Source organism: Mirounga leonina, unplaced genomic scaffold (genome assembly GCF_011800145.1).
Source record: "Mirounga leonina isolate KUSES-001 unplaced genomic scaffold, KU_Mleo_1.0 Mir_174, whole genome shotgun sequence".
NCBI classification, from domain to species: Eukaryota; Metazoa; Chordata; class Mammalia; order Carnivora; family Phocidae; genus Mirounga; species Mirounga leonina.
In genome coordinates this window covers 54,638,693-54,654,900 of record NW_023270451.1, presented here as the reverse complement: position 1 = coordinate 54,654,900, position 16,208 = coordinate 54,638,693, and the positions used below count along the sequence as shown (strand labels likewise).

General features: G+C 35.9%; 1 protein-coding gene across 1 annotated transcript in view; it reads left to right on the top strand.

Annotated features, from left to right (window-relative positions):
- Positions 1 to 16,208, top strand: part of TMEM168 (transmembrane protein 168) — a 29,896-nt gene that overhangs the window by 613 nt on the left and 13,075 nt on the right. The window contains exon 2 of the mRNA XM_035020954.1: positions 4,608 to 5,864. Coding sequence (XP_034876845.1) covers positions 4,737 to 5,864 — 1,128 coding nt within the window. The 5' untranslated portion in view covers positions 4,608 to 4,736. The remainder of the gene's footprint in view (positions 1 to 4,607; positions 5,865 to 16,208) is intronic.

The window sequence follows — 16,208 nt, the reverse complement described above, 5'->3', positions numbered from 1 at the left end:
AAGCACGGGAATTCCCCGACCTTAGGTGCTCAGTGTGGTTCTTTCAGCTTTTGACGCTTCCAGATGGGACGGAAGTAGTGTCTGAGTCCAAAGCTGACGGAAGTGATAGAGTGTGTATGTAGTGGCTCTCTTGAGCCCTAGAGGTAGGACATGGAAGAGAACGCACTGGTTTGGAGGAATTTGGATGAATTAAGTGAAGGCTGAAGTAAGGCGAAAAGAGAAACAAACCAAACATTCATGGACTCCCCCTTAGTTCTATTACTTATGCGCTGTGGGATAGTATACAACTTTAGTCTCTTCATGTATTACTAAGTGTCCAATAACTGGCATTGTTATTAAATATAATTACTTCTGCATTAGTCCCTATTTCTTTCACAGGTATTGGTTGAATATCTACTTGGTGCCAAATTTTCTGCTAAGACACGGGTACACAGTATTAAAGACAAACTTTGAGAGACCTTGTGATCTAGTAGGGAATGCAGACCTTAAGCAAATGACAATCAGCATTTTGCTATTATAGAAGAAGTGGAGGGATCATATAAATGAGTCAGGGGTAATCTCACCAAGAAAATGATTTAGGTGAGACCTGAAGAGTAGGAGTGAGCCAGGTGTGAGGACTGGGATGGGTCTAGGAAGAGGGAAGAAGTGTACCTGGAGAGGGAATAGCAGTGGTGCACTTCAGAATTGAAAAGGTCAGTATGGCTGGAATACGAAGTTCAAGCGGAAAAGAAGAAAATAGATGCGGCAGGGAAGTTATTCACATATGGTATGGAGAGCCTTATGAGGCGTTTTAAGGAGTTTAGACTTTATTGCTTAAGATGCTCGGAAGCCGTTTGAGGGTTTTTACAGAACAGAGTGAACTAACAAATTTTTTATTTTAAAAGGGACACTTCTTGGAGAGGGCACAGGTAGATATAGGGAGACATTGAAGCATGAGACGATGATGGCCAAAACTGGGATTTTGACTTTGGGGATGGAAAATAGAAACATTTAAGATGTGTCTAGGAAGAAGAGTGGACAGGACTTGGTGAGGACTAAATATAGGTGGTGAAGGAGAGGAGGGTTAGAGTAGTATGTGGGATTTTATAAAACAGACTCTGGGAGTTCCCCTATGCAGATTGACTCTTCTGTGCTCCATTTTTATCTGTCTCACAAGTAATTTCTCATTGAATCAAGTAATGGCAGACCAGTTGAAAAGATGCTGTTGCTTTGTTGTCTTATTCTGATGCAGCCAGTTTGTCCTTTGAAGAAGTTCAGAATGTGGAAAGACTTGTAAATTAGCCATTTAAAAATATTCTGCATGTTGATTTTGACAGTGTGGTTGCATATATTCTATGATATGGATGTTATGGGTATAATTTACATGTTTACCTTTTTTCTTTTTTTTTTAAGTATTTATTTGAGAGAGAGCGAGCACAGTGGGAGTAGAGGGAGAGGGAGAAGCAGACTCCCCGCTGATCAAGGAGCTGGACGTGGGGCTTGATTGCAGAACCCCAAAATCATGACCTGAGCTAAAGCAGTCACTTAACTGACTGAGCCACCCAGGTGCCCTTGTTTACCTTTTTTCTAGGGTTTTACCTCTAAGAGAGTTGGTGCTTTTATTTATATCAGACAGATTAATATATGTATATAATTAGGGAGAGAGAATAATTGAAGACATGGAAATAGTTGAGATTGCTCATAGAAAGTGTACAGTGAGAGAAGAGCCTAGGCCTGGGATTGAACATCCAAAGGATGGATTAAGAATCAAGAGTCTGCAAGAAGATGGAGAAGGAGAGGTCACTGAGTTAGAAGAAAATCTGGAGGTTGGTCTTTGAAAGCTAAAGGAAGGGCAGGTTTCAGAAATTGAGAGGAGTCAACAATGTCAAAGGTTGTTTGAAGAAAGTGCAGGATAATAAATGAAAAGTACGCATTGGTTTTAGGAGCTTATAGGTCACTTTAGAATTTGGCAGAGCAGTTTGTTGTATGGTAGGAACCATTGTTGAGTGGTGTGAGAAGTGAAGCAATCGTAGAATAGCTGTCAAAAGAGGACGGAAGATTGAACTTGGAAGAGAAGATGGGGATGCGTGAAGATTGTTTTTGTTTCTGGGTTTTTTTGGTATTGTTTTTAAAAAGAGCTTTGCAAATGTTTAAGTGCTAATGGATAAGAGAAGAGTGGGAGTTTGAAGAGCGAAGAGATTGTGAAGTTCTGGAAGAGGTAGAGGGGAAAAGATAGCCAGTATGTCTGAAAGATTTAGCCTTAGATAGGGAAGGGACATCCTTCTTCCCCCGTATCAGGAGATGTTGGTAGAGGTGGGTTTGTGGTGTCAGAAACTCAAGTAAGCTCTCTTCTGACAACTCTGTTGGAGGCAGTCATCTAGTGAGAGTGCAGTGAGTGGGAAGTGGTTGTCAGAGATTTGAGGCTAAGGAAGAGAGGTTGGGTAGTCACAAAATGGGAGAGTGTTGACCAAAGAAACAAAAGGATGTCTCGTGAATTGCGTGGCAACCATTGAGCCTGGTGTGTGATTGTTTTTTTTCTTCAGCAGTGTTCAGTTGTCTAAGCCCAGACTGTACCATCAACCCTTTGAGGATCTGTATTCCAACCTATTTGTTGAACGATTATATTACAAGAGTGATGTTAAAAAAAAATGCAAAGAACTCTAGATTTTATCAATATCTTACATATAAGCAAAAAGGTAAAGGCAAAATATAACAAAGGAAGACATTTTTTTAGCGGTGTATGGTATCTTAAGAAATGATGGGATGAAAATGTAATTGAGGAAAATCAGAATACTTAAATAGGTTTATCTGTAAAAAATACACTTGCTGAAGTAGAATTAGTGCGAAGTAGAATTAGTAATAGTACTTGGAACATCGCAGAGACTGTAAGATTGTCGCTCAGTAAAATTCTTCTCCAGCCAAATGAGTAATTAAGGGTTAATTCCAGGTTATCATGTTTCTGTCGGGTCTTTCTTTTAGTGTCCTACTATTTTTTTTTTTTCTTTAAAGATTTTATTTGTCAGAGAGAGAGTGTGCACAAGCAGGGGGAGCAGCAGGCAGAGGGAGAAGCAGGCTCCCCGCTGAGCAAGAAGCCCAATGCAGGACTCGATCCCAGTGCTCTGGGATCATGACCTGAGCCGAAGGCAGGCAGACGCTTAACCGACTGAGCCACCCAGGTGCCTCTCATGTGTCCTACTGTTAAGAAAGTATAAATAAGCTCATCGCAAACAAGTCATTTTTTTAAATTTTTGTCTGGTTGAGTTCTCCATGGATATTTATTGTGACCATGAGCTGTTGAATGGATCAGTTCTGAAACAGTATAACATAAACTTTGAAGAATTATCTGGTAGATAGTTAAAGCATTTTTTGGCCATTGTCATGTTTTTTTTTAAAGATTTTATTTATTTGACAGAGAGAGACACAGCGAGAGAGGAAACACAAGCAGGGAGAGTGGGAGAGGGAGAAGCAGGCTTCCCGCTGAGCAGGGAGCCCGATGTGGGGCTCGATCCCAGGACTCTGGGATCATGACCGGAGCTGAAGGCAGACGCTTAACGACTGAGCCACCCAGGCGCCCCCATTGTCATGTTTTAAGTGCAATTTGTGGGGGCACTCAAAGACTAAAATAATTATCTGAGTTCTTTAATGAATAATTGTTAACTTTTTAAAAGTAAAAGTATAAAGTTTAGGGGCACCTGGGTGGGTCAGTCATAAAGTGTCTGCCTTCGGCTCAGGTCATGGTCCCAGGGTCCTGGGATCGAGCCTCACATCGGGCTCCCTGCTCGGCAGGAAGCCTCTTCTCCCTCTCCTACTCCCCCTGCTTGTGTTCCCTCTCTTGCTGTCTCTCTCTCTGTCAAATAAAATCTTTAAAAATACATATATAAAGTTTAAATATTGGTTATTTAATGTAAATATTGGTTGGCATTCTAACTTCAGAATTTTGACTAGAAAGTTCAGGAATTGGTTTGCTACAGAGATAGTATTTAGATCTAGAAAGGAGGTTTGATAATCCAAGTAATTTAGTAGAGATCAAAGTATAGGGAAAATTATGGGTTAACTTTAGGGACTAACTTTAATGCAGTTAAACTTTACTTCTGGTAAGTTTATTAGTTAAACAATGTAAAGACTAAGATTTTATAGCCTGTTAGAGCTGCCTTATAAAAAGATGGAGAGGATTTTAGGTAGGAACGGTTGCTATTACTGGATACAAGTGCTTTTCAAATTAGATGTAATGATGAAGCCCATCATTCGGTTTAGCTGCTGAGTAGTTTTTGATTGTGCCAGATCCATCTTCTACAATCTAAGCTAGGTTGAATATCTCACATTTACACATTGTAGTTGAAAAACTAACCATTGAAGTAAGAATGGCTTAGTCTTTGGAAAAACAGTTTCACTGGTGGTGATTTAGTCATACTTCTTAGCATATGTTAAGTAGAAAGCACTGTCATTTTTATATGGATAAACTGAGTTTTTAAACCAGAAACAATTGCCATTAAGATACATGCAAGTAAAATTTAAAACTGAGTTTCAAAAGAAACTTTATTTCTCATTTATTCATTATTTCTACAAAGAAGAGAGCTAAAATATAAATTATATAAAATTAACACTGACTTATTTTTTCTGCTTTTTAGATCACGATAAACAAAAATTCCACCAGAGGAAATGCTGAAATAGGAGTTACGGATACGTTGGATTTGCTGGATGAAAAACAAGCAGTTAATTTTTGTACCACAGGGAGAAAGCCCAAATTGCCAGATTACATGTGTAAATCACTGCGTTACTGCTTTAGTCATTGTCTGTATTTAGCAATGACAAGGCTGGAAGAAGTCAACAGAGAAGTGAATATGCATTCTTCAGTGCGTTATCTTGGCTATTTAGCCAGAATCAATTTATTGGTTGCTATATGCTTAGGTCTTTATGTAAGATGGGAAAAAACAGCAAATTCCTTAATTTTGGTAATTTTTATTCTTGGTCTTTTCGTTCTTGGAATTGCCAGCATACTCTATTATTATTTTTCAATGCAAGCAGCAAGTTTAAGTCTCTCCAATCTTTGGTTTGGATTCTTGCTTGGCCTCCTATGTTTTCTTGACAATTCATCCTTTAAAAATGATGTGAAAGAAGAGTCAACCAAATATTTGCTTCTAACTTCCATAGTACTAAGGATATTATGCGCTTTGGTGGAGAGAATTTCTGGGTATGTCCGTCATCGACCCACTTTACTAACCACAGTTGAATTTCTGGAACTTGTTGGATTTGCTGTTGCCAGCACAACTATGTTGGTGGAGAAGTCTCTGAGTGTCATTTTACTTGTTGTAGCTTTGGCCATGCTGATTATTGACCTGAGAATGAAGTCTTTCTTAGCTATTCCAAACTTAGTTATTTTTGCAGTCTTGCTGTTTTTCTCCTCATTGGAAACTCCCAAAAATCCAGTTGCTTTTGCATGTTTTTTTATCTGCCTGATAACTGACCCTTTCCTTGACATTTATTTTAGTGGACTTTCAGTGACTGAAAGGTGGAAACCCTTTTTGTACCGTGGAAGAATATGCAGAAGACTTTCAGTCGTTTTCACAGGAATGATTGAGCTTACCTTTTTTATTCTTTCAGCATTTAAACTTAGAGATACTCACCTCTGGTATTTTGTAATACCAGGCTTTTCCATTTTTGGAATTTTCTGGATGATTTGCCATATTATTTTTCTCTTAACTCTTTGGGGATTCCAGACCAAATTAAATGACTGCCATAAAGTATATTTTACCCACAGGGTAGATAACAATAGCCTTGATAGAATCATGGCATCCAAAGGGATGCGTCACTTTTGCTTAATTTCAGAGCAGTTAGTTTTTTTTAGTCTTCTTGCAACAGCGATTTTAGGAGCAGTTTCCTGGCAGGTAAGCGTCTAGTTTGTTTATTATGTCAGTGCCTATGATGTGTGATTTAATGCTTGCTTTAAGAGTTAAATTATTAGAATCAAAAAGTCACGTTCCTGATTTCAAAAGGAGATTCTTTTTACTTTTGTTCATGGAGTTGAAGTACTGAATGAATATTGACAGTATCATTTATAAATGTTTGATCTCTAGCAAAGAGGTACCAAAATGTTAGGAATACTCAGCGACTGACATGCCTCCTGCCTTCATTAAACACTCAGATTAAAGATTCTTAAGTATTAACATTTGAAGAGTGCTTAGAGATTGCACATTAATCCTTTCATTTCACACAGGTGGAAACTGAATGCCTGAGAAGACACAGAGTGTCTGGTACTAGCCCTAACCAGGTTACCTAGCTTCTATCTAGTCCGCCGGTCTTTTCACTACAACACATTTCTTTTATATAGCCACTTCCCATATATGTAAAAGGTGATTAGATATATAACATATCAGGTTCTTAATTATAGATTAGTGGCTCTCCTGAGAAAGAAAAATTGGGTTTTAAAATACATTTGCTGCCTATGATATATTAAAAAAATTAAAAAGTTCTTTTGTAGACAAAGATATTTAAATTGCATGGTTGGAGTTTATAGTATTAACAAGCCTAGTCTTCCATTCTTTGAACATTTATTGATGCAGGATAGGTCAGATACTGTACTGGCTGCTGAAGATTGCAAGATGAGTAAGAAGTGTCTGTCTTAAGTCACAGTCTCTAATGGGCTAGGGAAGAGGCAAGCATGTAAACAATTATTACAGTGTGAGAAATATTGTAATTTGAGTACATCAGATTAGGATGCAGGGGAAAAGGGAAGATCACCTGTGCTTGGTACAGTTTTCTGCTTTGGTCCAGTTACTTGCTACAGAGTGATTTCTAGATGTGAGTGTTTGAAGGGAAATGTAGAGACTTGCCTGGGCATGGTGCCTTTTTGTCAGTGTGGGCTAGGGCAGGGAGCCTGTGGGGGAGTCAAGTAAATGATAAAAACATTGTGGGTGTTGCCTGAGGCTATCTTCCTCACTTTACTTGCTAGTGCTGGGGACTATCAGAATCATGATGATGATGATGATGATGGAGGATTTGTCAGAAACTCTTAAAAGAGTTCTTCTTTCCCTCACCTTTTTCCTATTAGCTCCTTTTCCAGCCCTAACTACTCCCCCGCCCCCCTAACATGAGCCTCATTCATGCTTGACACCTTTCCAGATCATCAAATCCTGTTAAGCGTTATTGTCTAAGCCACCGTATCTTTCTTGTATTCTTCTACCAGTGGTCTTCAAATACGGTATGTGTACCACTGGCGGTACACAAAAGCTTTCCAAAGAATAGGTCAGCAAAAATAATTTTAAGAATACCAATTTCCAGATTCTGTCCTTCCATTCAACTTTTTTTTTAAAGTTGATCTACTTGAGAATGCCTCTCAATTTAGGTGTGGAGTGCTAGCTCATTGTGGTTTTAATTTGTATGTCTCTAATGACTAATGATGTTGAGCATCATTTAATGTGTGTATTAGTCATTCACTTATCTTTGTTTTTGAAATATCTATTCACATCTTTTGCCCGTTGTTAAATTGAGTTACTTCTCTTCTTATGATTGAGTTTTAAGGGTTCTTTTTATATTCTGGATACAAGCCCTTTATTAGATGATTTGGAAATGTTTTCTCCCAGTCTGTGAATTATCTTTTTTTCCTCATGACACATTTTGAAGAGTACAGGTTTTTAATTTCATGAAGACCAGTTTATCAACTTACTCTTTATGTACTGTGTTTTTAGTATATCTAAGAAGTCTTTGCTTCACCCTAGGTCACAAAGATTTTCTTCTATACTAGTTTTCTTCTAGTGGTTTTATTGCAACTTTTACATTTAGGTATATGATCTATTTTGAAAAAATTTTTGTCTATAGTATGATGTAAGGATCTAACTATTGCAAAATATGGCTTTCTAATTGTTCCAGGAAAGGACTTTCCTTTCCCCTGTTGAATTGCCTTGATACCTTTGTCCAAAGTCAGTGAAATATAAATATAAGGGTTTATTGCTGAGCTCTCTTTTTTGTTCCGTTGAGCTATATGTCTGACCTTATACTAGTACTATGCTGTCTCACAAGATATTTTCTAATTACCCTTGAAATTTCTTCTTTGACCTTTGGGTTACTTAAAAATTGGTTGTCTGATAACGTGATATTTGAGGGATTTCCCACATTTCCTTGTTATTGATTTCTAATTACATGTGATTGGAGAACATACTTTATATGACTTTAGTCTTTTATGAAGACTTATTCTGTGGCCTGCCATGTGTTTTATTCTAGAGAAAACACCGTGTTCACTTGAAAAGAATGAGCATTCTGCTGTTGTTGGGTAGAGTGTTCTATAAATACCAGCTAGGTCAAGCTGGTGGGTTTTCTTCCTAAATCTATATCCTTGCAGATTTTCTATTTCCATTAGGACTGAGAGAGGGATATTAAAACCTTCATTATAAGTTGCTAAATTGTGGTTTTGTCCTTTCGATTCTGTTATTTTCTTGTTCAGTGTATTTTGGTATTCTGTTCCAAGTACATATATACATCTTTAATTACTATATCTTCTTAATATATAGACCTTTTTATCATTATAATAGACAGCCTAGTTGAGTAGTTATGACAGAGACCTCAGGCTCACAAAACCTAAAATATTAACTCTCTGGCTCTTTACAGAAAGTTTGCGAACTCCTGTTGTAGGCCAGTGCTTCTCAACCTTTAACATGCATTGAAATCATGTGGGGATGTTGTTAAATTTTTGAAGATTGAAATTGATTTTGGGAGACAGCTTGAACAGTGAAAGGTGATGCAGAAACTACTGGTCAAAAGTATACCCATTGAGTAACAAGGTATTACTTTAGCTATTTAAGATTAACATGCATCTACCTGAGTTGTGTCTGCATTCCCCAGTTAGTTGCTATTTGGTAACTGCTGCCTATGGTGCAGGCATGGTCTTTGATGCAATGAAATTTTTTCAACTTAATTTTAATTGAATTAATCTTCTGTTTAAAGATATCTCGAACTGTGTTCTGCCCGGTTTTGGGTGAGATGTTAATGAGTATACTCAGAGAAAAAGTGTCAAAGAAAGAGAAATGTTCCCAAACTTACCATGAAATTCTTGCCTATACTTCTCATTAACCACCTCCTCCCACCACACCTATTAACCTCCCTATGAAACATAATTTAGGAAACACTCCACTGGATTTATATAAAGTCCCAACCCTTTTGGCTGATGAAAGCATCAGAAAATTATATAGTGAAAGGCAAAAAATTAAGAGTTTTGTAAGGCCAGGACTATTTTTGGCATAACATCATTGTTAATCCAAGTAAATTGTAAGCCCTGTCTCAAATTCTTTAAATTAGATTTTGTTTTGTAGAAATTGAACAGTGTTTAACATTCCTAAATGATACAGATACTGATTAGCTTTTTAACAATATATTCTAAACCCATTTCTTCACATTTCTGTGAGAGTAATAGTCAAGTGTAAACTGATATTTTCCATTGTCTCATTAAAATTTGCTTTAATGGATTTCCACTGGAAAAATAGTTCCACTGATTGGTGGGGGCAGACCCAGTGTGGCAGGAAAAAAAAAAAAAAAGAATTAAACCTTTTGAGCAGATCAGTCAGCCAAAGATAGGATCAGTGAAAGTGGAGATAGCCTGGAATCAAGTGTAGCTAGGAGCAAAGATAAGGACCTGGGCTAAGGTGATAGTCTTACCCTTAGCACAGCAATTTTTCCCTAAGGTCTTGTTGAGAAGTATAATATAAAGAGAACTTGCAATAAGTTGATGAAATGTAAAGTTGAATAATGTTCTGACGTGGTGGATAGTCTTAAAATGTAAAAAAAAAAAAAATGTTGAAAGAATAAAGAGAGCACTTGGGAATGTAGGATGATGGATTTCATTGAGTTAATGACCTAGCAGGCATTTGGAATGAACAACATTTTATAGATTTTTTTTTAAAGTATATTTTTAAAGAGTCCAATGTCCTATTATTTTACTACCAGAGGAGTAAAACCAAGCAAAAGCATGAGATTAACCTGCCTCGTGAAGCACAACTGTAGCTTGGACTTTAATTTCCAAAAATGGGCTTAGCCACTTTTTATTTTAAGCTTTTAACATTTTTTTTAAAATTAAGCTTATTTGCATGTTAATTTTGGATTTTGTTAGTTTTACTTAGCTTAATATATACATTTTTTTTATTAAGGAAAAATTTGCATATAGTAATATTCACCCATTTTTTGTGTGTAATTTTGCAGTATTAACAAATACATATAGTTGTGTGACTACCACTACCAGTCAAAATATAGAGCAGTTCCATTACCCTCCAGAGTTCCCTCCTGCTCCTTTGTAGTCAACCCCCAGTAGTTGGCAACCACTGATTTGTTTTCTGTCCGTAGACACTTTTCTTTTGCAGAATGTCATATACATGAAATCGTACATTATATGGCTGTTGGAATCTGGCTTCTTTCACTTACCATAATTCATATAGATTCATCTATGTTGTGTATATGTTTATTCCTCTGTATTGCAGAGCAGTATTCTGTTGTATGGGTATCTCACAGTTTATTCATTTCTCAATTGACGGATATTGAAATTAGTTTTTGGTGATTATAAAAGTTGCTAGAAACATTCATAGGGTTTTTTGTTAAGGTAAATTTTTATTTTACTTGGTGTGGGATTGCTGGGTCATGTGATAAACATGAATCATTTTTAACTTCTAAGAAACTACCAAACTGCTTTCAAAGTGGCTGTACCATTTTGCATTCCGACCAGCAGTGTATAGGAGTTCCATTTGCCCCACATAATAACCAGTGCTTGGTATTATCTATTTGTTTTTGTTTTTTAAGCATTCTAATAGGTGTCTGGTAGTAATTCATTGTGGTTTTATTTTCTATTACCCCAGTAACTACTAATGTTAAGTATCTTTTCTTGTGCTTACTTGCTACAGTAGGTCTTCTCTGGTGAAGTACCTGTTCAGATTTCTTGGCAATTTTTAAAAACGTGAATTGCGTGTTTTCTTTATAGTCAGTTCTGAGAATTCTTTATATATTCTAGATAGAAGTCCTTTATCAGATATAGGACTTGGAAATATTTTCTCCAGTGTGTGGCTTATCTTTTCTCTTACCGTGTTTTCTGAAGAGCAAAAGTTCTAAATTTTGCCACAGTCCCTTTCAATTTTTTTTCTTTTATGAATCTTTTGATGTCCTATCTAAGAAATCTTTGACTTCACTTGAATAGAATCTTAGCTTATCCCACATGGATAGCTTTGTTCTTTGTTTTTCCTTAGTTTTACTGAATTTAATAGCATTCTCAGAATGAGTCAGTAGTATCATTCTAAGTCATTTACATTAAAAATCTGGAATTTACCATTAACTTCTGTTGTGTTCTATTCATAATCTCATTCTAACTTTCAAATGGAACATTACAGCTGTTGTTTCCTGCAATTTGTGTTATGTTCATTTAATGTACTATTTGCTTTCCTCTTTTATCCTTGTTTTTTTTTTTTTTTTTTTAAGTCAATAAGACAGATTTAGTACCACAGCATTTGGTACTAGTATTATTGCTCAGCTATAGGCTTTTCAGAAATTGTGATAATTGATAATTCATATAAAGATAAAAGAGGAGGAAAGCATCCACATACCCAAGGAAGTATACCCCATGGCTCACTCTTAGGTTTAGAGATTCTTTCCGATATCATTCACATGAGATTTATATGCCTTTCCTTGCCAACCTTGTCAATTTGCAGATTCCATGGGAGTATGATGTAACTTTTTGTAGAAGCCTTTTGACCCAAACCAGAAAAACCATAATCCGTTGATTTCTCTATAGGGCAAGCAATGGCAATCACTGAGTGTGACAGATGGAACAAGATCAGCCTCACATCCAATGAAGGGATGAAATCCACAGATGTAGCATTTTCATTTCTAACAAGATGGCAGGATCAGCCATATTACTTCACTTGGCATGGGGAGCAGGGAGTTTTCAAATCTGCCAAAACTAGAAGTGCACATGTTTCATAATTTTTTGTTTTGTTTCATTTTCTAAAGTTTTGAGCTATTTTAGTCTAGATGAGAGAGGGGGGACACTAATTCTTTTTAGCTTGAAGGCATTCTTTTAATTTGATGTTTTATCATTTCTCCCAGAACACTATGAAACAGGAGTACTTTTTTTTCTAAAAGACCAACAATGGTCCTAATTTGTTTTTCTTGAAGTAAAAACAAGGTTTTTCTTTTTTCCCCAGATGATTTCCCAACTTTTAAAAATTTTAATGACTGTAGAGAATTTTTTCCATTTAATAAGATTTACCATTTATTAACTGTTGTCTGTGTGCTCTACACCATTCTGTGTACTTTCTGTGTTTACTTAATCCTCCTGACACTCTGAGATAGGTACCATTATTATTCCCATTTCATAAATAAGAAACATGCGTGAGAGATTAGGAAACTTGCTCAAGGCTGCAGAGCTGGTATGAATCCAGGCAATCTGCCTTCACAGCTCTTAACCACTTTACTTAGTTCCATATATTTTTAGAGTTGGAAACGAGGATAGAGATTATTTGATGTAACCTCTTTATTCTGCCCACGGGAAAAGTAAAATTCAGTAGACTTCCTGAGTTTGATTTCCATACCACTGTTGTTTCGCCTTTACCAGGATTGTCATCTAAAAAATGTCTGGTTTTGCTATCTGTAGTTTGAGATTACTCAAAAGAAGAAAAACAGATTTCTAATACATTTACTAGAGCTTTAACTCTGCATCAGTATCTCCTATGCAATAATAGTCATTTAGCTTTTTATTGTCTTGCTCATGACTTCCATTTCGATTTAAAAATGCTTCACTGCAAATTACAGCTACCATTTATGGTGCTGGCCATATTCACATATTTCTAATCTATACTACAGGCTCACAAAATAAATAGTAGTCCCCTTTTATAGATTGTGACTCAAAAGGTTAATTAATTTGCTCATGTACTCACAGATGGTAAATGGCTGAGCTAGGACTGAACCAAAGTCTGACTCCAAAGCTTAAGTCCTTGGCACTAGACCCTATTGCCTCTGTATAAAGAAATCACTTGACTTTAAAACTGTGAGGTAGCTTTCCTAATGTTTTTTTTTTTATGTTAATCACCATACATTACATCATTAGTTTGTTTTTTTTTTTTTTTTAAAGATTTTATTTATTTGAGAGAGAGAGAATGAGAGAGAGCAGGAGAGGGAGGAGGGTCAGAGGGAGAAGCAGACTCCCTGCTGAGCAGGGAGCCTGATGTGAGACTCGATCCCGGGACTCCAGGATCATGACCTGAGCCGAAGGCAGTCGCTTAACCAACTGAGCCACCCAGGCGCCCACATCATTAGTTTTTGATGTAGTGTTCCATGGTTCATTGTTTGTGCATAACACCCAGTGCTCCATTCAGTATGTGCCCTCTTTAATACCCATCACCAGGCTAACCCCTCTCCTCACGCCCCTCCCCTCTAGAACCCTCAGTTTGTTTCTCAGAGTCCATAGTCTTGCATGGTTCGTCTCCCCCTCCGATTTTCCTAATGTTCTTAAAATTTCCTCTACTGAGCAAATTTTTGGAGGCTGCCCATTGTTTCTTAAATATGGGTTTCTCACATTAAAGAGCATAATACCTTCATTTATATATTGCTGTGTAATATACATTTATATATTCTGTTTCTTAGTTGGACTTCATTTTCTTTAGACTTCCATGTATACTCTTTCCCAAACTGGCTTACTTAAGATGACTCATACAAAAATACTTCTAAACAATAATTTTATCTCTTAGGTAAATGCCAGATTTTTAAATATGAAATTCCAACTTTGATTTTGTATATTGCATAGAGATTTTGTTCCTATTATCTGAGAAATTTTATGATATGAAAGTGTTGAATGTTTTGACCATGACTTGAAAGCCCAGCTGAACAGAGAATAGTTAGTAACTACTTTTCTACAAAGGATATTACTTAGAGTTGTTTATTGGTCTGCTAGTATGTTCAGATTCTGTCTACTTTGAAATTTGCATCATGTCCTATAGTTTGATAGTGAGCTTACAGTGATTTGGAGAAATGGAGGAAGAAAAAGTACCTACACTTAATTGTTTTGATTAGGTAAGTTGATCATATTTATTACAGGGAATTGTTTAAAATATAAGGAGTACACCAAAGTCAAATGAAAGTTGTAAATGTTTGCATGCCAGTAAAATTGAAGCTTTCTGAAAGTGGCAAGTGGATAAAACATCCTAAATTTATTTTTTCTCCCCCTGGACATATTTACCATCTGTTCAGTTAAGATTGCTAATTTTTTTGTGTTGCCAAACTGCTCACTGTTGTTTGTGTATGTTATCTTGATAACCTAATACAAATATTTAACATTTTCTCTGTTAAATTTGACTTTTAAAAATTAACATAAAATTATCAATTTTCTAAGATTATAAAAATAACAGATCATCTATTATATATGAATTATCAGTAACTCTGAATATCTGCTTATTTAGTCCTATTAAATATTACCATCAGTGTTGTATAACTGACATGAGAGTATTGAATAACACCACTATCCGTTAACATTTTAATTGGAATTTTAAATTATTTAATAAGGCTTCCAACTTGAGTCATGTACAGACTAATCTGCAATTGAAGTTTATCATTAAATAGTTTATAATTTAGCAGTGAACTACATTAATGCAATGCTTTTTTCTAATGGTAAAATTAGGATATTTTAATTTCACAAAAAATCTTAGTAGGTTTATAAAATTTTTTTTTTTAAATAGTTGTTTGTTTTTTTAAGATTTTATTTATTCATTTGAGACACAGAGTTAGAGAAAGCATGAGCAGGGGGAGGGGCAGAGGGAGAGGGAAAAGCAGGCTCCCTGCTGAGCCAGAGCCCGATGTGGGGCTCAATCCCACGACCCTAGGATCATGACCTGAGCCGAAGGCAGACGCTTAACCATCTGAGCCACCCAGGCGCCCCGGTTTATAAAATTCTTTAAGGTAATACAGAAGTCAGTAATAACCATTGGTATAGGGTCCATATGAATATTTAAAGAAAGGCTAGTCTGTACCCTTGACATAATTTGATAAGTAGGGCCAAATTTAAATATTTCTGGGGCATTTTCAGAAATGGAAATTTCCATTGTCTTTAAGAAATAGGAAAGATGAGGAGACCTCAAGTTAATAAATAGTCTTAAAGGAAAATGGTTTGATTAAACAAAATGAAAAGTTAACATTTTTTCATGGTACAACATTCTATTGCAATTTACATGTCAAAATTTAGTTCCCCACTCTAGAATATCAAATTCCTTGCTTATGAATTATCTTTATATATCTATGTCATGAAATTTCCTAGTAACTCCTAGTATAGAAAGTCTGTGTACAAACCTGAACTTCTCAGTTTTGCTGCTAGAAACTATCCTAATTTTTGGAATAACGTGCAGGGACTTTTTTTTTTTTTTAAGAAGGTGCTTTTTTTTTATAATTCTATTTTTTAAATCCTGTAATTATGTCTGTATAGCAAAATAAATAAATAAAAAATAAACATGCCTGTAAGATTGAGTAGACCAGCTTATCTAGCCAGAACATTTTTTAAAAAATATGTGCCTCTAATGCAAATACCATGTGATTTCACTTATATGTGGAATCTAAACAAAACTAACAAACTCTTAAATATAGAGAACAAACTGGTAGTTGCCACAGGGGAGGTGGGTGGGATGATGGGCAAAAGAGATGAGAGGGATTACGAGGTACAAACTTCCAGAGATGAAAATACAGCATAGGAAATATGAATAATATTGTAATAACGTTGTATAGTGACTACACTTAACCGTGGTGAGCACTGAGTAGTGTATGGAATTGTTGAATCACTATGTTGTACACCTGAAACCAGTACAACATTGTATGTCAATTATACTTCAATAAGTTTTTACAAATGCCTTTTTAAAAAAAATGTGTGCCTTTAGGCAGCAGTGCACTTTCCTTTAGAATCCTTACCACTGTTTATCACAGCTGCTTCACATACCACTTTTCTGGCCCCTGAAGGCTTTTGTGACCCTTGCTATAAATTATAGTGAGTTATTTAGTTTCTTACATTGCTATCTTGATCAGAAAAGTACTGTTTATGTAAAGTTAAAGGTAGAAATAATAAAGTTGCCATATTGGTTATGTTATTAAGTAATTCTTTCATATGAATGGCTGGCATAATGTAGAAGTAATCCTTTGACCAATTAAACCCCTAAAAACAAAAGATTTTTTGTTATCCTGGAGGAACATATGCAATAGAAGGTATAGAAAAAGAAAGTATTGAAATT